The sequence below is a fragment of the Ceratotherium simum genome, chromosome 39 (assembly GCF_057802395.1).
Source record: "Ceratotherium simum simum isolate JZ-2026a chromosome 39, ASM5780239v1, whole genome shotgun sequence".
In the NCBI taxonomy this organism is placed as follows: domain Eukaryota; kingdom Metazoa; phylum Chordata; class Mammalia; order Perissodactyla; family Rhinocerotidae; genus Ceratotherium; species Ceratotherium simum.
The window spans coordinates 10,992,344-11,016,240 of NC_141938.1; the positions used below are offsets into that span (position 1 = coordinate 10,992,344).

Below are 23,897 nucleotides of genomic sequence, written 5' to 3' on the forward strand. Positions count from 1 at the left end.
CTCCATACAAGGTTGCTGATGATTGTTCTAAATTCCCATTGTTTTCTTGGCTTTTCTCCCTTGGTTTATGTGTCGTCTGGAAACTGATTTGTAGTTGGTGAGGTAACATACGTGGAGCTCTTAATGGACGCTGAAGGAAAGTCAAGGGTAAGTGTCTGAGAGAATTTCTTCTGTGGATTTACTACATGAAAAATGTAACTGTATGGTGGCGTGGAATCGAATGAAATCAGGAAGGCAGTGAGTGCTCATGTTATAGTAGCTATGTTTGATTTTGCCAAACATTTGAGTGGGGTGGGAGGGGATTTGCAAACGGGAGTCCCGCTTTTCCAAATGGCTGGCCAAAGAGATTTTTGGTATTCTGTTTGGATGCCCGTTTTGGGTAACTGGGGACCAATAGCAGCATTGTCTCTTTGTTAACAGAGGAATTGGCTGTGTGTGAATTATGCATGGAATTTTAGCGGTGGTACATTAATGTAAAACGTGTGTTCTTGTCTAGAAAATGTTACTCTTGGTTGTTTGCTGAATTTGAAAGTTGTGTGAACCAAAGATTCCGAAAAGTTGCCTCTGTGCCAGTAAATTGTAAAGCAAATGTTAAAACCTGAACGTTTAAAACTGGCCTAGTTTAAAGAGAAAATAAATTATTTTCTGTTGTGCAATAGAATGGCTTAGACTAATCAAAAGGATGAGCTTAATTTATGGAAGGGATGGATTTAGGAGGAGTATGATAAGGGATTGACTGAGGACAGAGGGACGCAGATCTAAAGTTTGTGTGATTTCTTGGAGAACCTGAATTTAGGTCTGCACATTATAACTTCAGGAGCTCTAGTGTAGTGCTGGTAACGTGCAGGAGCAGGAGAAGATCGGAGCCCAGCTTTTCATAAGGAGGGCTAGGCCAGACACTGCTGTCAGCTTCCCCTTAGAAGGGTTAATTAAAAAAAAAACTAACTTGATTACATAAATCATACTTTTAATTTATAACTGTCATTGATATTTACTATTTTTTCTTTTCTCTTTTCCCCCCTCTCCTTGCTCTTCTGACTGGTCTCTGGCTTCTCCCACAGGGATGTGCGTAAGTATTATCTAGTTACTTATTGGCAGTTGAGCTTCTGAGTCCTAGGACTGCTTTCACTCATTTCCTTTTGACTCTTCGTAGCGTTGTTGAATTCAAGATGGAAGAGAGCATGAAAAAAGCTGCCGAAGTGCTAAACAAGCATAGTCTGAGTGGAAGACCACTGAAAGTCAAAGAAGTAAGCTCTTGAGACACTGTGGATGCCATTTGTGATTGTCGAGTTGTTCCTGTTGAGAGTTAGGAAAAGACCAAAAGAGCCCTTGCCTGCATTTTACAGAGCAGACAACCTGTTGTTAGTGAAGAGAGTCAGGCCAGGCTTCAGCGGTCACTCCTGTGAGAACTTTGAAATAGTGGCCAAGGGCCGGCCCCGTGGCTCAGCGGTTAAGTGCGCGCTCTGCTGCTGGCGGCCCGGGTTTGGATCCCGGGCGCGCACCGATGCACTGCTTCTATGGCCATGCTGAGGCCACGTCCCACATACAGCAACTGGAAGGATGTGCAGCTGTGGCATACAACTATCTACTGGGGCTTTGGAGGGAAAAATAAATACATAAAATTATAAAAAAAAAAAAAAAGAGAGAGAAATAGCGGCCAAACACGTCCTGAGTGACCGCTGGCCACCTTCCCAGCATCTGTGACTTGTCTTAGACCAGCCTGCCTTGTTTTCTCAGGGCACGCAGACTGAGCCCATGGTTTGTCATTGGTTTTCTAAAGGGATGCTACACCCACAGTTTTACCCAGTCTGCACCCTATTCTTGGTCTACCTTTTTTCTTTTTTACAGTGAGGTTGTCATTACTCAAATCCTCTTTCATAGCTAATCCAAATCAAATATGTTCTCTTCCTCAAGGAAGAGGGAGGTTTTTTGTTGATTCACTCCCTCCTTTACTTATTTTTACCTCTTCTTCTTGGAGGAAGATCAGTATATTCAGAGCTCAGAGAGGAAAGCGTGGTAGAGTTTAAGGTCTCTTGTGTGTTGAAGGTGATACACTAAAGGGCAAAGAGTTCAAGGATAGTGTCAATACGAGAACTTCACAAACCTGTCCAGACTTGACTCATGAGTCAAACACCTGACTAACTTGAAGGATGGAGTATTTTGGTGATCTAGGACTGTGTTTTTAAACGTTTGGAAAAAATTCACTGATGGGGTTTGCAGAAAGGTCAAAACCTCATTGAATTAGTAAGATTCAACTATCTCAAGCCTGTGAAGATCTTATTTCAGTCTGGAAGTTCTATATTATGTCTATTAATCATGTCATCCACCTCCCAACCCCCCTTTTTGTTATTTACTTAGTTCATTTGAGAGCTAAATTTTACACCCTTTCTTTCTTCCTCATTCCTTTGGCTGGAATTCTTCCTAGCCTGGTGGTTTAGTTTATTTGAGTTTCTTGTTGTAGATTTTGAGAAATGCTTTCCAGACAGTCTCCCAATCTCTGAAGTTTCGGGACTATCACTTATTGTGCGAGCATAGTTTTCGTTGTCACTGGGTCAGTTCAGTGTAACACTTTTGTGCTTGTTTTAGGATCCTGATGGTGAACATGCCAGGAGAGCAATGCAAAAGGTGATGGCTACGACTGGTGGGATGGGTATGGGACCAGGTGGCCCAGGAATGATTAATATCCCACCCAGTATCCTAAATAATCCTAACATCCCAAATGAGATTATCCATGCATTACAGGCTGGAAGACTTGGAAGCACGGTATTTGTAGCAAATGTAAGTAAACGGAAACATTGGCTGAAGTAGAAAATCAGAACTTTCTGAAAACAGTCTTGTCAACATGTTATAAGAGTGGTTCTTGACATTTGAGAAGAAAAATTTAAAAGAGGGTTATGTTATCTTCTTGGTCTATGTAAAAAATCAGCCTTAGGGTTGGGCTTTGTCCCGTAATGACAACTGCAGTCATAAGTCACAGGCTTGACCATGGTCCTGTTGGGGCCATGTTGACTGAGTTTTGCTGGTGTTTACAAAAGTGGCAGCTGAGTCTGCATTCTCTGGGGCTTTTTAGGTGCAGGGTAAGAAAGTGTATGAGCAGATGTTGTATATTGACACTTTCCTTTTCTTGTTGTGTCTGGGATGAATAGCAATACCTTTGTCATTTGCAAAGGAAAATAGTTTTAAAAGAAAGTGGCTTGGGAAGGATGATGGTAAACCTCAGCTGAGGAGCAACTTTTTCTTTTTAATGTTCACAAAATAAGCATTAATTTGGAAGGTATGAGGTGACTTAAACTGTTCTTTCAGAGAAAAGAGACAGTAAATAGCAGTTAAGGCCAGGCTTCATAATCCTGTTTGAAAAACTCCACTGCTGTTGATAAGTTTTTGTGACATTGTTTTCTAATGCTTGTTTCCAGCCAAAGCATGTCGTGTTCATGTGGTAAAGATGTTGTTTTCCTTAAGATGTCTGCATTGAGGTTTTCTTCCCCTTTCTCTTGATTAGCTGGATTATAAAGTTGGCTGGAAGAAACTGAAGGAAGTTTTTAGTATGGCTGGTGTGGTGGTCCGAGCAGACATTCTTGAGGATAAAGATGGAAAAAGTCGTGGAATAGGCACTGTTACTTTTGAACAGTCCATTGAAGCTGTGCAAGCTATATGTATCCTTTTACCAGAATTCATCTCTTGAACACTTTGGCCTAAATGTTGTCTTAGTCATACAGGTTTGTGTGGGGAAGTGGTAACTTTGTGTATTAATAGTTGCTAAGTGACTAGGGGGAACACATTACCTTGGAATTTGAAAGTTCTCTGGGATGGAGGTGATTTAATACTGGGTAGGTAGAGGGGATGGTTAGAAAATAGGCACATGCCCATGAGTGGTCTTTTCCAGTGTTTTCTTTTTAGAGGAGTCTGGTTGGAAGGGAGAGGTCCAAAGAATGTGCCAGTGAAGAGAAATTTGGTTGTCATTTCATATGTAAGTCCTTACAGGGCCCCGTCTCTCCAGTTGGATTGACATCATTCTGGAAGAAGCACTTCTCTGCTCACCCTAGAATTACATCTGTAGTCACAGTGGAGAAGACCACACATGAACAGTCTCTAAACTCAGGCGGGGCTCTCGCTGAGTATCTTACCCAGAAAACATGTTACTTCCAAAACGGTTGGATGGCTGCCCTTGGGCGCACACAGACTGACGCCAGTGCTTACGGGGTGGTATGGTGAGAAGCGTAAGGTTACGTGAATGACGCTCCACACCTAAGGAGTGAGCTGAGGCTTAGTTTTTTTTCCCCTTGAGCTTTATTTATTGTTCTTTTTATGCTTACCATAGAAACAAATACTTGAAAATATAATGACAAATCTGAATTGCTCATAAATTCATCACTTAGCAGACTGGTAGCAGTTGGAGTATTTTTGTCTTATGTATTTCTTTCCTGCTGTGCATGCTTTTAGAATTGCAAGAAACAGCCTTAATTGTAATATCAGCTATGTTTAATGGTCAACTGCTATTTGATAGACCAATGCACGTGAAAATGGTAAGTTAATAGGATCTCTTTCTCTATAATATACTCAAATAAGTCTAGCAAAAACATGAGATTATTAATGTACACAGAGCCACTATACTGTATGGATGAGTCTAGGTTAAATAGGATTAGTGTGTTGAGCAAATTTTATGACAGAAATAACTTTTTGCTCACTCAGCTCTCCAGATCTTTTTTCCTTTGCACAGTTGGCTCTTACTGGCCTGGTCAGGTCAGTTGAGTATCCTGCTTGAGCAAGTGATCAGTTTCAAAGAATGGTTGTATACGTGGGCTTCCCATTTTCAGAGTCTTGTGTTCTGATGTTAGTTAGCATCGTATCTGTTGTGAACATGAAGTGTTTGATTCAGAGAGCCTTTAAAGTTCTGTTGAAGCGTTTCACTGTAACTCCAGCCCTGCTGTGGCTGTGCCCAAGGTCATAGTTAATACAAGCATGGCAGACGTGCTGAGGGCAGTCTAGGACTCAAATTCAAGAAGAAAAGAAAAGGAGCTATAAAGGAGTTTTTAGTTACTTTAAACATTCAGTTTAGTTTCTGAATAGATAATTGCTTCACATGACTCAAAAGTCAAAAAGTATGAAGCAGCTAGTGTGAGTCCTGCTCTTACCTCGTGCCCAGGTCCCATCCACCCCCACGGAAACATGAACGTGTGTGTTCGTTCTCCCCTCTTTACACAGAGGCAGCAAGCACTCCCCCACATCCCTTTTCAGCCTGGCATGTCATTCCCTGATGTGGGTGTCTCATGATGTATCTAGCCAGCTCTCTGTGGGGGGGAGTTGTTTCCATCTTTTGCTGTTGCAGACAGTGCTGTGAGGAATACTGAGATTTATTCTTTATTCACTTTCTCTTTCAGGATGAGAGGGCCCTACCAAAGGGAGACTTTTTTCCTCCTGAGCGTCCACAACAACTTCCCCGTAAGTATCTCTATTATTATGGCTGAGATTTTGAATTTGATAAATATTAACCAGAAAACTATAATTACCCTTGGACTTGTGCCATGTTATTCTGCAGTTCGCGTACTCATTCTTGAGGAGAAGGTTCAAAAAGGTTGTTTTTTTCCCCTATAGATTTTTCGGGGTGAAAAACGAGCAGAGAGATTCAATTTAGGAAGGATTGTTAGGATTACTTTGTGGCAGGCAGGCTGCCCAGATGTAATTGGGCATTTTGAAAGTGTCCTGGGAAAGAAAGAACCAGAAACTGCAAAGGGAATTAAAGCCAGGCTGCCCTTGGGTTCTAGTGAGATTGGTTATTACCATATGGCCCAGCAGTTCCACTCCTGGGTATACTCTGGGAGAACTAAAAACTTAGGTCCACACAGAAACTTGTACATGGATGTTTATAGCAGCGTGATTTCAGCTGATGGAAAGGATCAATAAAGTGTAGTAGATCCGTGCAATGGAATATTACTCAGCCACAAAAAGGAAAGAAGTACCGATACGTGTTGCAACATGGATGAACATTGATTCCATTTATAGGGGAAATGGCTAGAATAGGCAAATCCGTAGACGGAAAGTAGATTAGTAGTTGCCAGGGGCTGGGCAAGGGGGGTAAGTGGAGAGTGACTGCTAATGGGGGGGTGGTTTCTTTTTGGAATGATGGACGTGTTCTGGAATTAGATAGTGATGGTTGCATAACTCTGAATATACTAAAAATCACTGAACTGTACACTTTATTTTATTTTTTTTTCTTGTGAGGAAGATCAGTCCTGAGCTAACATCCATGCTAATCCTCCTCTTTGTTTTGCTGAGGAAGACCTCAGCATGGCCGGAGAAGCAGTGTGTTGGTGCGCGCCTGGGATCCGAACCCCGGGCTGCCAGTAGCGGAGCGCGTGCACTGAACCGCTAAGCCACGGGGTCGGCCCGTGAACTGTACACTTTATTTTTTTTTTATTTATTTTTTTTTTCTTCAAAGATTCTATTTATTCATCTTTCCCCAAAGCCCCAGTACATAGCCGTCCGTCATAGCTGCACATCCCTCCAGTTGCTGCATGTGGGACGCGGCCCCAGCATGGCTGGAGGAGTGGTGCCTCGGTGCGCACCCGGGACCCGAACCCGGGCCGCCGGCAGCAGAGCGCACGCACCCAACCACCAAGCCACGGGGCCGGCCCTGAACTGTACACTTTAAATGGGTGAATTTTATGGTATATGTAGTATAGCAATCAAGATTTTTTTTTTTTTCTTTTTTTGGTGAGGGAGATTGGCCCTGAGCTAACATCTGTGCCAGTCTTTCCTCTATTTTCTGTGTGGGTTGCCGCCACAGCACGGCTTGATGAGTGGGGTAGGTCCACGCCCTGGATCTGAACCTGCGAACCTGGGCCGCTGAAGCTGAGTGCACTGAACTTAATCACTACGCCATGGGCTGGCCCCTCAAAATTTTTATATAGGGTTATTTGCGACATCAAGTGCAAGTCTGTCGTGTGACAGGGAAGGCTGGCAGATTGATCACTACATAGATGGAAGTCATGCATATTAGCGGTGTCCTAGGCACTCCATCTTGCAAGCCCGTGGGGGTGAGCTGAGCCTGAGCACAGACAGCGGTGGGCCTGGGGGTCTGTGGCAGCCTGAGGGTTGGGGAATCAGGGTGCAGACTGGGTTGTCCTGTAGAAGGAAGACGGCAGTGGGTGGGGGTGGGACCTGCTTTGCTGTGCTAGGGAGGACTTCCACCAGGTGAGCGGTGGGGCTGTTGGGAGGGCTAGCAAGTGCCTCTGGTCTGGAGCCGTGACTCAAGCTGAGGTCCCGGCTGTCACAGATAGTATGGAATGGGAGCCTAGACTAGAGCACTAATAACTCTCGAGTTACCTTTGCAGGTTAGGATTATAGAAACATAACAGAGGCAGATTTTGAGTGGAGGTCGATGGCTTCAAGAATGGGAGATGGCTTATCTGTTGAAAGTTAACATTATTTAGAGCAAGACCGCGTTTCCTTGTCATAATCAATGTGGTGACTAGCAGTGATCACCCAGGATTGGGGATGGCTCTTGTTGACTTTCTTGCTTAGAGGAAGGGGGCGAGGGCTGCTTGGCGGCCGTGGCCGGCACACACTGGGCCCCAGGGAGCCCATTTTCCGTGGCTTTTGGTCTCCCAGCGCATTTCAGAGGGTTGACTTTAGTCTTCAGTGCTTTGGGGAGTAAGTAACCTTGGTGATCTCTTGCTGCTGTTTCTATGCAATTTAAAAACAGGGATGTTAATCGGATTACATACTTGGGAACTTGTGTCAAGTTTTTTTAATGAACTTCATTCCCATTTAAAAAGATCTCAGCTGGTCTTGGTTTAAGCCTCGGACCTGGTCACCCAGAGCTTGCCCGTGTCTTAGGCCTTGTGGGCTAGTTTTGAGTCTGTGTTCTTGCGTCCCTGTGTGTTTGTGGAGCGTGGAGTTGAGAGTGGGCTGGGTATCATCCATGGGTCAGGAGGCTTTCTGGGTAGAAGATAAAATAAGTTCTTTGAATACACTGGCTTCATTGTTACTCCGCCTGCAGGAGAGTCAGAGGCTAGTATACTCCCAGTGTGCTAATTGGCTGCCTTATAACATCGTGTTTTCATGAGAAAAGTCCTTTGGGCTACCAGGTGGGGAGGAGGGGGTTGGGCGTGTTTGTGCTGCTTGCCTCCTGATGTCTTTGAGTTGCCTTTTTTGATCAAACATTTCCCAGTTCACGATTCGGGGAAACAAACAGGTGCTCACAATTCTTATTGTGTGGGTTGTTTATAGTTCTTCTCTCTAACTTTCCAGTGGACTGATTTTTAGTTGCCCGTGTTTTGTACATATCACTAACTCCAATCTGTAATCGCATTTAAAGGTTATGCCTTAAAGGGGGAGCTCCCGAATGGAGCAGTGTTGAATTCGGAATTAATCCCTGGCTTTGCTGGTGGAGGTGGGTGGGTGGGATGGAGTGTGACAGCTACAAAACGGGAAACAAAGACTTTTTGCCTTTGAGGGTCGCGGTTTTTTAAGTCAGTGGAATCTAGACTTCTGACTTTTTTTTCCCTTTCAGATGGACTTGGTGGTATTGGCATGGGGTTAGGACCAGGAGGGCAGCCTATCGATGCCAATCACCTGAATAAAGGCATTGGAATGGGAAACATAGGACCTGCAGGTGAGAATTACAGTGTACCTTGGTTGGAGGCTTCTGGGGAAGCTAAAATTATTAAAGTTAATTATTGGGATAATTGGACATTGAGTAGTTCAAATGGAATAAAGCTTTAATTGGGACAAAATGCCCTACTTACTCCTCTCTGATTCATTTTGATAAAGGCAGTATTTTTATATTTTTACTGAGTTGAATCCTTTTTTCTAAAGCCATGATACCTTTGCGTTTTATCCTCGCACGACCTGAGCTGAGCTAGTTAGGCCTTGTGATAACAGGAGGGGGCCAGAGACTTGGTCTTGCTCAAGGTCACACTGTCAGTTAGTGACAGAGACTGTAGGTCCCCTGACCTGGGACCACAGCACTGCCACCGTCTATTCCCCAGACACCCTTGGGCTCTCTCCTGGTGTTGACACGGCTTCTAGAGGTAGGGGCATTGATGGATGCAAAAAGGCATGGTGGGTCTCACTGCATGATGACATGGCTGTCAGGCCACAAGGCCGAGTCATGCACGGTGCTGTCTTTGTTCAAGAAGACAGGAACTGGCCAGTGAACCGAAAGCTTTGACGTGTACAGTAGACTGTAAACTTGGCTCTTCAGCATTTTCATTTCTGTACAATGAGGTATTTGTATATGAAATTATTTATATATGAAATTATATATATATAAAGGAAATTAAGAAATATTTCATTTTTATGACCTCAGACTTAGGTCTTTCTTGAAATTCTTTGACTTGCAAGATGGATGCCCCTCTCCCCTACTGCTGTCAGTTCTGTGTATCCCTGACTTCCTCTCAGATAAAACTGGGGCTGTCCTCAGCGTCCTGGGCCGTCACTTCAAATGGCTCTCCCAATCTGACCACCACATCCTCTGACTGACACTTAAGAGGAAAGGCTTGGGGTGAGGGAGAGGGAAGCCGCATTGTTTTCGAGAACTGCTTTTTAGGGGGCTGGCCCCGTGGCATAGCGGTTAAGTGTGCGTGCTCTGCTGCTGGTGGCCCGGGTTCGGATCCCGGGCGTGCACCGATGCACCGCTTGTCAGACCATGCTATGGCGGCGTCCCATATAAAGTGGAGGAAGATGGGCACGGATGTTAGCTCGGGCAGTCTTCCTCAGCAAAAAGAGGAGGATTGGCATGGATGTTAGCTCAGGGCTAATCTTCATCACACAAAAACAAAAACCCAAAAAAAAAAAAAAAAACTTTTTATTTGAAGAATTTTACCTTTAAAAGGGATTTTTAAATCCACTTCTGTTCCCTAAAATAAGCTTCTAAAAAGTTACTGTTCCCTAGTCTGTACCTGGTAATTATATTTTGTGTTTCAAACTGTCTGACTTAGCCATTTAATAAAACTGTGTGGACTCGACAGAATTTTGAGTCACTTGGTGATTATTTTGTTAAACGCTTAGTTTTCTTGGAATATGATAGTTTGACACTTGAGGTGGTAGAGCCCCCCCCCCCCTTTTCCTTAACAATTAAAATATATTTGTAGTCAGGGATATTTTTCCATGCATTTGCTGTTTTGCAATTTCTTGTGTTTTTTAAGTTCAAACATTACTTACTGCTTTGACATAATTTTAGTTTGCATTGACTTTTTCTTTTTAAGGAATGGGAATGGAAGGCATAGGATTTGGAATAAATAAAATGGGAGGTAAGAAATTTAAAATGAAGTACAAATGTAATCACTTTTAGGTATGGTTTTCTCTCTTTTTTCCTCTTTCTTTTCTCTTAAGCCTTGCATGAAATTCTCACTTTGGTTTCCAAAAAGTTTGAGTACAGAAATTACTTTTACCTGTCGAACCTTCCAGTGGGTGTCTTGGCTTTTGGTTCTGGCTTTCTCACTAACTACCTCTGTGACCTTGGGCAAATCCCTCCATCTCTCTGGGCCTCTCTTTGCTTGTCTGTTCATTGATGGGGTTGGATCAGATCAGCTTTTTAAAGATGGTGATTTTTAAGCCAGGGCACTACAATTTTAAATTTTTCCAAAAGCCCTTAAAATTGTAAGTTCTTGGCAGAAAATGCCCAAGGTGAAACTTGAGAAAACATTTTTCTCTCTCTGGTCAGTGTAAGCAGCCTTGTTGGCATGGTGCTAAAGTGCAGGTGTCTCTTTCAGGCATGGAGGGACCCTTTGGTGGTGGTATGGAAAACATGGGTCGATTTGGATCTGGGATGAACATGGGCAGAATAAACGGTAAGACTCGTGTCTCCTTCCTGCTAACTCTTACCCTTTGCTGACTGTTGGCTCTCGGGGGACCTTTAGGCTGCAGCCCCATTTTTATTATTTATTTATTTATTTTTAAAGATTTTTATTTATTTATTTATTTTCCCCCCAAAGCCCCAGTAGATAGTTGTATGTCATAGCTGCACATCCTTCTAGTTGCTGTATGTGGGACGCGGCCTCAGCGTGGCCAGAGAAGCGGTGCGTCGGTGCACGCCCAGAATCTGAACCTGGGCCGCCAGCAGCGGAGCGCGCACACTTAACCGCTAAGCCACGGGGCCGGCCCTGCAGCCCCATTTTTAATAAGTGATTTCCCCTTTTCACATGATTCTAAAATGATTTCTGATTTCCATGAACCAGATGTCTTTGAATTGCCTTAAATATTAGCAAAATCATAAGTTTGTATTTCAGAAGGTAGACTTAACAGTGTTAATCCTTGAGTCCCCAAACTCTTAAGATGTCCTTTGTGCTGAATTTCCCCAATAATTGTCCAGTAAAGTTGTAAAGCTTTCTTAGTGCCTCCAGCACTTGTAAGATCACGTAGACATCTGTGGTTATGTCTTGCACACTTTAAAATGGTCTCCAAGTGTAAGAGATTCGTTTCTCTGGAGTTTTTCATCAAGTTCTTATCTCCCTTGGAGTGCTGGACTGAGTGAGCTCTTGATCATCTCTGATGACTCGAGTTGTGAGCAGAGGCACTAATGTCATTTAGGATTTACATAATGCACATTTTGGTGTGCTACCATTCAAATCTTATAGCCCTCCCAGCCTCTTACTAGAAATACACTGATAATATGAATTATAATAACAACAAGGTGTTATTTCATTTAGTCCTTGCAAGAACCACATGATGTGTAGGTACTGTTATCCCCATTTCAGTGGAAACTGAGGCCCGGAGAGTGACTTGCTTAAGGTCCTGTGGCTACTAATGGCGTGGGATCTGGATCCAGGCTGTCTGGCTCCAGAGCCTGGCTCTTAATCACACTAAAAGGCCATCCTGCCTTTTAGGATTGCCTCAGGCACGGGCCCAGCCCCCGTCACCAGAGGGCTGTAGACTGTGCCATGAGAAACCCCCTGTCTGTCTGTCTGAAATCCTCTGTGCGTTGGGGGTCTCTGACTCCCACATGGGATTGCTGCTTCCTTGATACACACAAACTTCCCTAGGATGGGGCGTCATTGAGGATTGGGCTTAAATGTTTCTTTGCTGGTCTGTAGTAACATATAATGTGAGGAGAGTGTAGAGCAAGCAAGAGCCTGACTAGGATAGACATTAACTGTCAGACTGGAAAGAAAGGTATTCCTGGTGAATAAACTGCCTTTCTTTATGGGGTGCCTTATTCTAGATGGTGGTGGAAAGACGTGGGAAGGTCCTCACCATTAGTTAGGGATGGAGGGACAAAGGTCTGTGTTTCACTGTGCTTTCAGCTTGCCTGTAGCTTGGCTGTGCATGGGATTTTTAATAAAAAGTGAGAGGTGGAGACGTCTGGCTTGATCAAGTGTTTACTCAGAACAGATGAGCCATTAGAAAGGTGATTGGGGCTGTTGCTCTGATGAACTGAGTGATGTGATTGAGAAGTAGATGGAAATGGTGCGGGGCCGTGTGGGGCCGTGTGGACAAATGTCTGGTGACCTGGTTCGTGGAATGCAGCATTTACGTTCATGAGCCTGGTGATTAAAGGTTCAGAGTGGAGAGCCACAGTGGAGGGTGTGTTCTCAGGCTGCGTTCTTGGATGTTCTCAGATACAGGTGCTCAGAGTCCTCCCTCCTCTGCAGTAGAGCACAGGGACTTCCTTATGCTTGAGCTGTGGTCTGAGATTTGTGTGGAATCGGCTTGAGAGCTCTTGGGCGCCAGGTCCAAGGAAGTGTCAATCACTGGGTAAAAATTGATATGTTTCCAGTTGAAGTTAATGTTTAGTTGATGACCATAATGCATCCGTTATGGTCACAGGTGCTGAAATATTAGACTGATTAGAAATCAGTCCGATTCTCAGGGCCAGTCAACCAGTAGAGGTCAAATCTTGGTAAAATGGATAAACAAATTTTTAAATTAAAACATCATTGGATATCAAACAATGACTGATTTCATGCAATAACTGCCAATGAAAACTCTTTCTTTTTTTTTTTTTGGAGTACATCAGAGTTCAGACAGGGTTCTCTGAACACTAGCGGCTGCTGACAGTCGGGAAGCTGCGTTCTGAGGCCTTTGCCAAAGCGTTAATGCCTGCACATGACTCCATATCTGAGGGGGGGGTGCCTTCACTGGCTTATGATAAGGATTAGAGAGCCCTGTCTGTTACGATGCCACTCGGGGCTTTCTGTTCTGCCTACCACACAGGCTCACGTGAGTTGGATGTATTTCCAGCACATGGCCTGCTACCAACCTATGGGATTCAGTTGGGTTGATTCAAACTGTGATTAATATGAAGTTCACTGTTGCTAAAATGTGCTGCATTTCCTTATTAATTCATAATGCTGGCCTTCTTCCACATCTCTAATAGACTAGATTGAATAGGGATTTGAGCTGCATATGACCATTTTTTGTAGTTGTGCAATAAAAGGTGTTTATCATATAGCACCTGTGTACCTGATATTTCTAAGGAGCAGGATTAATAAACTGGATTTTTCAGGGGCCTCTCAGTATGGGAGGGAGACAAAGTGTGATGCACAGTTTGTCTTTTTTTTTTCTTGTTCTTTTTTTTTTTTGTAAGGAAGACTGGCCCTGAGCTAGCGTCCGATGCCAATCTTCCTCTACTTTATATGGGATGCCACCACAGCACGGCGTGACAAGCGGTGCGTTGGTGTGCGCCTGGGATCCGAACCTGCAAACCCGGGGCCGCAAAAGCGGAGCACGCACACTTAACCACTGCGCCACCGGGCTGGCCCCTAAGTCTTGCTTTAGATAAATACACAAGGCCGGTAGTAGCCAGTGATAGGAGTCATGAGAGGCTTTCTCAAGCAGGCGACAGCTGTGGCAGGGCTCTTCCGCACAGAAGCTGAGACCTTTGTTTTTAAAGGACACTGTAAAAAATAACAAATACTCTGCTGTCTGCAGAGAAACAAATAAAATTACTCGTACTCCGTTAGGTGGACTAAATGAAACCACTCGAGGTGTCTAGAGAGATCGTGACACTCGGGCCTGTTTCTGTACTCTAGTGCTGGGCTTGTGTATTAGAGCAGGGCTTTTGTGTTGGGTTTAGGTTCTAGCCTTTGCCTCACCCCTTACCAGGCCTGTGACCTTGGTCAAGTTCTTAAGTCCTTTGAGCCTCAGTTTCTTTGTAAAGGGGCAGTGGTGGTGGAGGGTAGCACAGGTGTGCAGGCCGGTTGTGAGGATTTCACAAAATAATGAGGGCACACACAGAGCCCTTGGCAGGACAGGACTTGTGGGCAGTGCCCCAGAGGGGGTGCCTGCTACTCCTGCATCACCAGGCTCTCCTGCAGCCTGCCCTTGACTCCCTAAGCACCCCCGCCCCCACACCAGTTACTGCAGTATTGGGGCTTGGTGTGCCGGTGTGTGGCTGTGATGTGCGTTGTCAATTAGTCCTTCTTAATGGACTCAAGGTAGGTGGTTTTCAGGGATTCACTTGAGGTGAATTTTTTTTTTTTTTCAAGGAATAAAGGATGAATGGTGGTTTCCTATAGAAAAACTAAACATGCTGACTTGGTGGTGGCTGTTGTGTCTCTCTAGTTTTTTTGTTTTTAATGTCTAAAACATACTGGTATTCCTGGAAAGGCCGAGGGTAATATTTTTTTCCACAGAGATGGAGCGTGGCATGGGTGGAGGATTTGAGAGAAACTTTGCCAGAAATGAGATGAGACTGTCTCGAAGCTTTGGAGAGCCCCTTGGCAGAGGAATGGGTAAGAAGGCCCCATGGGCCCCACGTGGGCGGGGTCCACGCCCGGGGTGCAGGCTCACCCTGATGTCCAAGTTTCTTTCTTAGGCAAAGTCTGCTCTTTTTCCTTAGGCTTTTAAAAAATTGTTTGTTTTCGAGAACTAGAGAAAATCTTTTGGTCCTTGAAGTTTTTACTGATATCAATAGCACCATTTTTCTGTTAGTCTTTTCAGATGGCTGCTTTTTTCACATCGGTATAAGGTGTTTGCTTGCTGTGGGAGTTACCATTGCTGCATTGACGTAACCCTGTGGCTCTTGAGTCATGGTAGAGATTTTCAAGGCCCTGCTAAGTGTGGTGTGCGTCTCCTTAGTCAGGGCCCAGTGGTGTTCAGTTATCGAGGATGGTCTGGTGTGCTTGCTGATGCCTGTGGAAGAGACCATGGTGACCTAGAGAAGCTTTCTGACCTTGGAAGTCTTGAGTATTGGGCCTGTCTAAATACAGAGAAACTCTCTTGTCAGTTTTGATTAGATTGCAAGGCAGTTTTTTTTTTTTACTGTCCCACGGATGTCTTCCCCTGTGTGGAGTTGAGAAGTTTCTGAGAGTCTCTCAGCTTCATTTCCCTTCATTAGTGTGGAGCAGGGAGATTGTCCCTTCCTGTACTCGAAAGTTTGTTTCTCTTCAAGGTAATGTAGGGTGTGGATGCCTCTCCCCTCCCCTACCTTCCTCCGCTTCTCATCTGTGCAGATATGAGGCTGCTGGGTGACAGCCTCAGAGGGTCTCAGTGCTCAGCCTCTGTCTTTTATGGGACACCTCGAGCTGGATGTGAGGATTGTAAGCTTTTTATTTGTATTTTGTATGAGTTAAGCTGTATTAGAATTTACGAAGGCCCTAGAAGATTCGTCCTTCAGCTCATCAATGAGACAGGGTTCTTAACTCTGCAAATTATCTCCAGGACTCCCATCATCTTTGTGTCCTTCATAAAAATCAGGCGTGTTACTAGAAACTGTTTCCCTGAGTCGGTTCTGGTGTTCGGTGGAGACTTGTTTCGCTTGTTCCCTGACCATGGTGAGGTAGCTGAATGATTTTCTTGCATCTTACTAGGCTGGTAGTGAAGAGTCACCTTTTCTTTCTCTACTTGCTTGATGTGACTGTAGCTTTATTCTAGATTGTGAAAGCTTTAGAATTTGGGGGTGGATTCATAATCTGTATGTGACTAGGTCACTTAAAAGTTTGTTGTTGCCATGACTTTCTTTTTGTGTCTTGGAATGGTAGGGTATTTTTAAATATTTTAAAATTTATTGTCCTTTGGCTGCAAACAGCCAATTTGTGGGTGCCTGTGGTGAGAACAAGATGGCACGTGGCTGTGCTCCCACAGGCACTTTCTCCTGCTCTGAGCCCTCGGTCCTTTGCCCCTCTGTGGTGCCTCTCACCTCTGTGATGAGTCTGGTGGCTTTGTCCTGTCCTGACCTGGACAGAAGCGTCATCTGCAGGCCTTGCTGTCTCCTGCTGCTTTGGCACCTTCTCACTGATGGAGACTGTGTCGTCTGTGTGTCCCAAGTCCTCCCAAAGTGACCATGGGCAAGAACAGAGGGCTTTGTTGTAGAATTCCCTGCTGCTACTTGTGTTCAGACCCAAGGTAGTAAAAAGGCCTTCGTACCAGATAAAGTATTTGTCGGGTTTTCAGAGTGGTTGCCTGGATTGGTTTCAGATTCCGTTCTTGATCTTTTTTCTGTGTTGTTGATTTGACAGTTGAATCAGTTGGGTGCTACTTTGTGTAGTGCCTCCTTACGTAGCGTCTCTTCTCTCTGGACAAGGCAGGAGATGTTTGCACTGTTCTGTGCAAACTGCTGTCCTTGGTGCTGCGGGACACAGATAGCCGATGTGGTCCCTGACCTCGAAGGGCCTGGCGCAGCTGAGGAGCCGCTGCTGAGAGGCTCGGGCAGCACCAGAGGGCAGGACCTGGAGGCGGCTAGTGAGGACCCTGTGGAGATGTTGATTCCTGGGCCTCGGCAGCCGTGCGAGCACCGTACGGAGGCGATCCCTTTCTCTGTGTGAAGACTTGAGAAAGCATTGCTCTAGACGGCAGATAGAGGCGTTCTGCTCTGAGCACACGAACACCGTGGCCGTGGAGGGGATGCACTTTACGCTGGAGGGGCTGGCCGTCGGGGAGGGTTCAGCAGGTAGAGGGTATATGGGCACACGGAGAGGGCTCACAGCGTCAGTGCAGAGGCGTGGAGGTGAGGGTCTGCCTGGGGCTGGAAGAACACATTCAAGTGCTGAGTCAGAGCAGGGAGGCCTTTGAGCACCCAGGAAGAGAATTTGGCTTTTCTTTCAAATCAGTGGTTGACCTAGGGTGAAGGCTTTCGCAGGGATTGGTGTGATCCAGGTGCTGTTTGAGGAAAGCGAGCGTAGGCCTGGGCGTGCAGAGCAGGGTCGCAGGTGTCATGGACGGTAAGCCGTGTGCTTGCCTGCAGCCTGGAGGGCTGTTGTTCCTGGGTGTCCTTTCCCAGCCCCTTTCCTGCAGCAGGTAGTCGTCGCAGAAGCAGCTGTGGGGTGGGGTTTCATCTTTTCGTGCTCGTGGTGGTAATATGAGATGTGCTCTGTGGCTGTTGTCCACGTTGCTGAGCACACTTCAGGACCAGAGAGGGGTTGGGTGAAACTTGCTTCTACAGAATGGAAGACCGAGAAGAAACTTTTACAGCTAACACTAACAACAGCGTGAGACAAACTTTAAAGGGGTTTGGATGAACCATTGGCAAACAGCAGTGTTTTCTGTTCTGGGCAGCCTTGTGTGTTGGGGTTTTTATTTTCCTGAGGCTTTGTCTGCCGCTTAGTCACCATCACACCCAGCTTGTTCCAGGCGGGGCTGGTGGGCTCGGTTTGCTGAAGGCTCTCAATGCACGGCTCGTGAGTTAGGGCATATTTCCAGCACTGTACGTGGTGGCTCCTGGTTTTCAGGGTTTCGGCTGTAAGTGTAGCTACAGCTTTAGTCTGCTGAAGGGTAATCGTGAGGTGTTGATTGGATCTGGGTGGGTGGGTGTGGGCTTCACAGGCTGTGAGTACTGAGGGTCTGGACCAGCTTGAGAAAACTGTGCTATTGGCCCATTCTCGCTGTGACTGTCCAAGCTCAGTTCATGGGTGTACACGGGCTTCTGGCTCTGCTGGGCGCGTTCCCAGATGCCCTGCCACCGGGGCCTCGGACTCTGGAGCTACACGGGACCCCGGCATCATGACTGTCACCAAAGGACTCTTACGGTTTCCAGTGAAATGATCTTGTCTGTGTGTGTATTTCTCAACCCCTTCCCCCTTTCCTTTATTTTTAATTTTTTAATTCGCAGTAGTCCTACTCTGGAATCTGTAATAAACAAATTTCTGTTCCATAGAGAAATTTGGCTAATTTTTTTTTCTTCCTGATTTCCTTAGAAATCCTAAGTAATGCACTGAAGAGAGGAGAGATCATTGCAAAGCAGGGAGGAGGTAGGAAACGCTTAGTTTTGCTGTTTTGATGTTTAGAATAGGCTGTTATTACTGGGGGTAGTAGAGTATAGTGGGGCAAAGCATGGGCTCTACAGTAGACTGCCTGGGGTGGGAGCCAGCTCTGCCTCTTCCCAGCTGTGTGATGTTGCGCAAGTTACTGAACCTCTCTGTTTTTCATACTGTAAGATGGGGATATGCTAGTACCTACCTCACAGGGTTGTTGTGAAGAGTAAATGAGTGAATGCACAGGAAAGGTACCTACATAAGTCCGTGTAAGCGTTAGCCATTGTCATTATTATAATGGCCGTGCAATTTGGGGGCTTTCCTGTTTTCCATACTATAAAATTGTAAATTCTTAAAAGTAAATGTTTTACCTGATTATAAAAGTATACCACCTAATACATAACAAATGCTTGCTAAAATATTCATGTGTACTCATAAAAATTCAGAAAATTATGAAGGAAGTAAATATCTGAAATCTCACTGCCCAGTGATGAATACTGTAAACATTTTGGAATATATCCTTCCATTAATATATATTTTTGTAATGGGTACTTAAAACTAAATGTACTTTTTTCAGCCTGATTTTTTTCCTCATGGCTCTGAGTGTCTTGGCATTTCCTTGGTAACTCCACTTACTGGTTATTTCTGTGGTGGGCTGGTTCTAGAACTCCACGTGGGTACCGTTTCTTCCTAATTCTCTGCTGCTGTTGGCATCTGGGGGGTCAGCCTCATTTCTGATGCTCTTGGGCATGCTATCTACTCTCTTTAGGTCCTTTTTTATAGTTGCTGAGAAATAGTCTTAAAGTTGTGTTTCTATTTGGTGTGCTGTTATTCAGCTAAGGAAACAGACACGGAGAAGTGGAGTGACTCGTGTGAGGTCACGACCTTGGTCCGTTAGAGAATGATTATAGAAATGGCTGAGTTTCCTCTTCTTAAATTTGCCTCTTGGACTGGGCTGCTTGGATCAGTAATGGGCTGGCTGCAGGCTCAAGTGCCCATTTTCAGAGGCAGGTGGCAGCTGTGGTGGTGGTGAGGCTGGAATGAGAGGGACCCTTGGGCTCTGCATGTGGAAGAGTGGTGGGCGGTGGCCTTGGTGGTGGAGCCAGACCCTCCTTGTCCAGGGTTGCAAGCATCATGGTCAGTGTGCACTGGTGACCTGCCAGCATGTGTCCAGCTGAACCGTGGCAGTGAGGGACCAATCCTAGGCCTCTTCCAGAATCCACTCTGCACTGCCATCGGCTTCTTTTCCTCCAGAGCCAGCAAAGTTATACACAAGTCGGTTGGTGGTTTCCCTGTGACAGAGTGAGGTCCCCTGGAAGTGGCTGTGTTCATTTACACACAGGGCTCTCTCTGGGTGTTGGTGTTTGTTTTCTTTATCGCTTCTTGATCACATGGCTGTATCATAGCTTCTGTGTGCTCTGAAGGTGCTAAGGAAATGCAGCCCGACTGGCCACCAGCAGGGCATCTTAGAGGGACAGTTGGGAGAGGATAAAGGTGATGAGTGGTTTTGAACTGTCACCACAGAATCCATGTAATTCATTACACTGGGTGACCATCTGAGTGTGGGGTTTCCAAGCCTCCCCCCTTGAGAGCATTTCTCAGTGTCTGGTGGTGGGGAAACCATAGAGTTCTCAGGAATTGACAGCTGTGGCTCACAAAGCTTGTCACGAGTACTAACACTTCCAAAGTAACGTGGAGAACATTGTCCAAACAAGTTCTCCAGGGTGGCTTTTTTTCCCTTTTGTTATGGGCATTTCAGCTGTGGCACAGAAGTAGGAAGAATGATGTACTCCTTACCCAGCGCTAACAGTTGTCAGCATTTGAGGGGTATCTAGTGATAAATTACTGTGGGGCTTAATTCCTGAATTGTGGTTGAGCTTGTGAAGTGCCCAGGCCTCTGCACCCAGGTCACCCTCCTGGCATGGTGTGCACACAGATGCACAAGCCCCTGACATCAGCTTGTGTTTTGTGTGTCTGTTTCAGGTGGAGGTGGAGGCAGTGTCCCTGGAATCGAGAGGATGGGCCCCGGCATTGACCGCATTGGGGGTGCCGGCATGGAGCGCATGGGCGCAGGCCTGGGCCATGGCATGGATCGTGTGGGCTCCGAGATCGAGCGCATGGGCCTGGTCATGGACCGCATGGGCTCAGTCGAGCGCATGGGCTCCGGCATTGAGCGCATGGGCCCTCTGGGCCTCGACCACATGGCCTCCAGCATCGAGCGCATGGGCCAGACCATGGAGCGCATCGGCTCTGGCGTGGAGCGCATGGGTGCCGGCATGGGCTTTGGCCTCGAGCGCATGGCCGCACCCATTGACCGTGTGGGCCAGACCATTGAGCGCATGGGCTCCGGCGTGGAGCGGATGGGCCCTGCCATCGAACGCATGGGCCTGAGCATGGAGCGCATGGTGCCCGCAGGCATGGGGGCTGGCCTGGAGCGCATGGGCCCTGTGATGGATCGCATGGCCACCGGCCTGGAGCGCATGGGCGCCAACAACCTGGAGCGCATGGGCCTGGAGCGTATGGGCGCCAACAGTCTCGAGCGCATGGGCCTAGAGCGCATGGGCGCCAACAGCCTGGAGCGCATGGGTCCTGCCATGGGCCCAGCCCTGGGCGCTGGCATTGAGCGCATGGGCCTGGCCATGGGTGGCGGCGGCGGTGCCAGCTTTGACCGTGCGATTGAGATGGAGCGTGGCAACTTTGGAGGAAGCTTCGCAGGCTCCTTTGGTGGAGCTGGAGGCCACGCTCCTGGGGTGGCCAGGAAGGCCTGCCAGATATTTGTGAGGAATGTAAGTGGCTCTTCAGGAACTTCTCGGGGGTTTTATGCAGAAAGGGAGGAGGGACGCAGGAGGTCAGTGGGACTGAATGGTGGCAGGTTGAAGTCAGAGGCGATGTCCTCAGAAGGGGAGCTGAGTAGCGTGCAAGGCCACCTTGCCACTGTCCCCAGAGTTTGGAGCTGGTAGGATGCAGGATGTGAGAGCTTAAGACACTCATGCGACAACAATTGTGGGTCTGTGAGAGCTTGGGCTTGTCTCACTACTAGATGGAACTGACAGTGAGCCGAAGAACTCTAGTTTCATGATCCTTTAGCTTGAAGAGCCACTAAGCCTTGGCTTGACAACTCAGAGGAAAAAATGGCTGTGTCTGCATTATCTTTACAAAATTGATCACCTTTAGCTACCACTGGGTGGTTCTGTGGGCCGCTCACCACAGGCATCTGTGTCCTGTGCGCTTTGCATGACACTCCCACGGACAGATAAAGCCACAAGGGAGCGACTTGGTGTGCTAGTTTAGAACCTTCCCCAGACAGACCTGGTTTGTTCTCTGCTCATGGGCTCAGTGTGTGGAACCTCCCCCAGACAGACCCGGGTTGTTCTCTGCTTGGGGGGGGGGTTCAGTGTGAAGGTCAGCCCGTCTCTGATGGGAGATGCCTGTGCCGGTCGGGCATTAGTGTTTGGGGGATCACTCATCAGTCTCTCCTTGTTTCCCTTAGCTCCCATTTGATTTTACATGGAAGATGCTCAAGGACAAATTCAACGAATGTGGTAAGTGTTTGCGAAAGGCTCTTTGGGTGCTTCCACGTGTCGTGGCTTCAGAAATCATAGCTTGTTGGTGATGCATTTGAGTGGTGTGGCAACGCTTCCATCCCAGTCTGCACAGCCGCCTTCCATGATTGGAGGCCTGGTGGGATTTGCCATTTTTCTGCCGATGCACATATTCAAACAGGTTATGGAGTTTCCTGTTATATGTCAGACACTTTTCACCTGTGTTCTCATTTCCTCCTTCTCTCTCTTTTTGTCTCCTTTTATGGTTTTTGAAAGGAGGTCACATTGTCCCCATTTTACGGATGAGTCAGGCAAAGTCAGGTTCCCAAGGTCACATGGCTTCTCAGTGACACTGCTAAATATAATAAACACGTCCGAGACAAGCTCACTTTCCACCACAGCACCATTGGTTCATCCCTCAAAGAGCACTTGCCCAGCTGGTCCCACGGGTGAGGTCGCAGGCTCTGGGCACACAGCAGCTGGTGTGTGGATGAGGCTAAGGGTCTCGGATTGTGGTTTCCTGGCACACCGGGCAACCATTCTGGAAGGCTCACTATTTGGCCGAAAGGAAGTTGAGCTGTCTCTGGGTGAGCGGTGCCCTTCTTTGAACCATGTCGAGTGGGAGCCGCCACCCTGAGCCAGAGGTCGGCCTGGGAGGCTTACTGGATCAAGGCTTCCTCCGTGTCCTCTCATTTCCCTTTTCCGTGGTGGCTCAGATTTCACCACTCTTGCTGCTTCTCCTGGGGTCAGCTGTTGAGCCATAGCCTGCCTCCTGCCCTGTTCTTGCCCTCTTTCCCCACTCCTTAGTTTCCACATTGTAGCTAGACGTTCTGAAAAGTGCAGTGGATCCCACCACTGCCCCTGCCGCACACGCCTGGAGGTGTCCCTCCGCTGGCAGGAGAAGGCCCAGACTCACAAGCCCTTTATGACTTGGGAAGAGGTCCCTTCCTCTTTCATTTCCCCCGTCCCCAAGCTTGCATTGCTGTTCCCCACAGGTGCTCTGTGGCGAGCTGTTACCAGAGGCTTCCTTCTGGTGAACTTCTACTTAAGCTAATTCAAAACTTTCCCATGGGAAGCCTCCACCATGTTGACCCTCTCTCCGGCCTAGGTAATGGCTGTACAACTGGGGGCCCCTAGCACTGGCCTCACTGGCCACACTGTCGTGTCCTTGGCACTCCCGGGAGTGGAGCCCTGTGTTTCTGCGGCTCTTCTCCTGTACACTTGTTTCCGTGGTGCTTGACACATACCTGGATGCTTAACCCGTGCTTGAATGAGTACGTGCAACCCGCTTACTGGTTCTCACACGGCCTGTGTGTGGACAGTACTGAAGTGCCCACTGTATGGGCGGCGGCCTTGTACACGTGATGGTGCAGGTATTAAAAATGAAGCCTCTGTGAAATTTGCCTATGAAGTTGGCTTCACAGGCCCCCGTGTAAACTCTCTCGAGTGTGGAGGCAGGCATCTGAAGCTGCCAGAAGCGCATATCACGGGCCGGTCAGTCTGCTGTCATGCTGGCAGGAGAATGGCACCGTGGCTGAGGGCCGTGCTAGCTGGATTCCCGCTGCCGTGTTCTGAGCGTTCATGCGCCAGGTGCCAGGGCCACGCTCCCTTTGGCTCCGTCCGCCGAAATCCGGCAGGTGGCCTGGCCTGAGTGGCGCCCAGGCAGAGGCTGAGCTCTGGGTTTGCCTGATGAGTGTGGTCTCTTCTTCCCTCCCTGTGCCAGGCCATGTGCTGTATGCTGACATCAAGATGGAGAACGGGAAGTCCAAGGGCTGCGGTGTGGTGAAGTTTGAGTCGCCGGAGGTGGCTGAGAGAGCCTGCCGGATGATGAATGGGATGAAGCTGAGTGGCCGAGAGATCGATGTTCGAATCGATAGAAACGCTTAAGCAGTTGCCTTTTTTAAACATCGATACCAGACCTCTGAATTTGTATTTTTTCTTGTTAACCATTTTAATTTGTTGGCTGGATGTATAAAGATGTTTAAAAAATTCAGTTGCTTTTTGGGGTAATTTGAATTACTTTTTTAATGACTGGGGTTCCATTTGACTGTTTGCATTGAGATTGCAATGTGCGCAATTTTTTTTGTAGTTGTGGCATCTTGTTGACATCAAATATGACTTTGATAATAAATACCAGTTCCTGAAAGCTGCTTGCTTTTGCGTGTGTGTTGTGGGGCAACCGCCCGAGATTTGGGGAGCTAGAGCCACTCCGTCTCCTTTCTAT

At 47.0% G+C, this 23,897-nt stretch overlaps 1 protein-coding gene across 11 annotated transcripts in view; it reads left to right on the top strand.

The window, feature by feature from the left end:
* HNRNPM (heterogeneous nuclear ribonucleoprotein M) overlaps positions 1–23,819 on the top strand; it is a 39,796-nt gene extending 15,977 nt beyond the window's left edge. Inside the window, exons 3-17 of one of the 11 annotated variants that reach the window (XM_014779739.2) lie at positions 95–147; positions 1,062–1,069; positions 1,154–1,247; positions 2,587–2,778; positions 3,500–3,653; positions 4,474–4,523; positions 5,379–5,439; positions 8,513–8,614; positions 10,209–10,253; positions 10,716–10,793; positions 14,577–14,675; positions 18,075–18,128; positions 20,115–20,917; positions 21,622–21,673; positions 23,397–23,819. In XM_014779739.2, coding sequence (XP_014635225.1) covers positions 95–147; positions 1,062–1,069; positions 1,154–1,247; positions 2,587–2,778; positions 3,500–3,653; positions 4,474–4,523; positions 5,379–5,439; positions 8,513–8,614; positions 10,209–10,253; positions 10,716–10,793; positions 14,577–14,675; positions 18,075–18,128; positions 20,115–20,917; positions 21,622–21,673; positions 23,397–23,560 — 2,009 coding nt within the window. In that variant the 3' untranslated portion in view covers positions 23,561–23,819. The other 10 variants (XM_004443767.3, XM_004443766.3, XM_014779749.2 and 7 more) reach the window with 10 other exon arrangements.
* Positions 23,820–23,897: the final 78 nt, after the last annotated feature.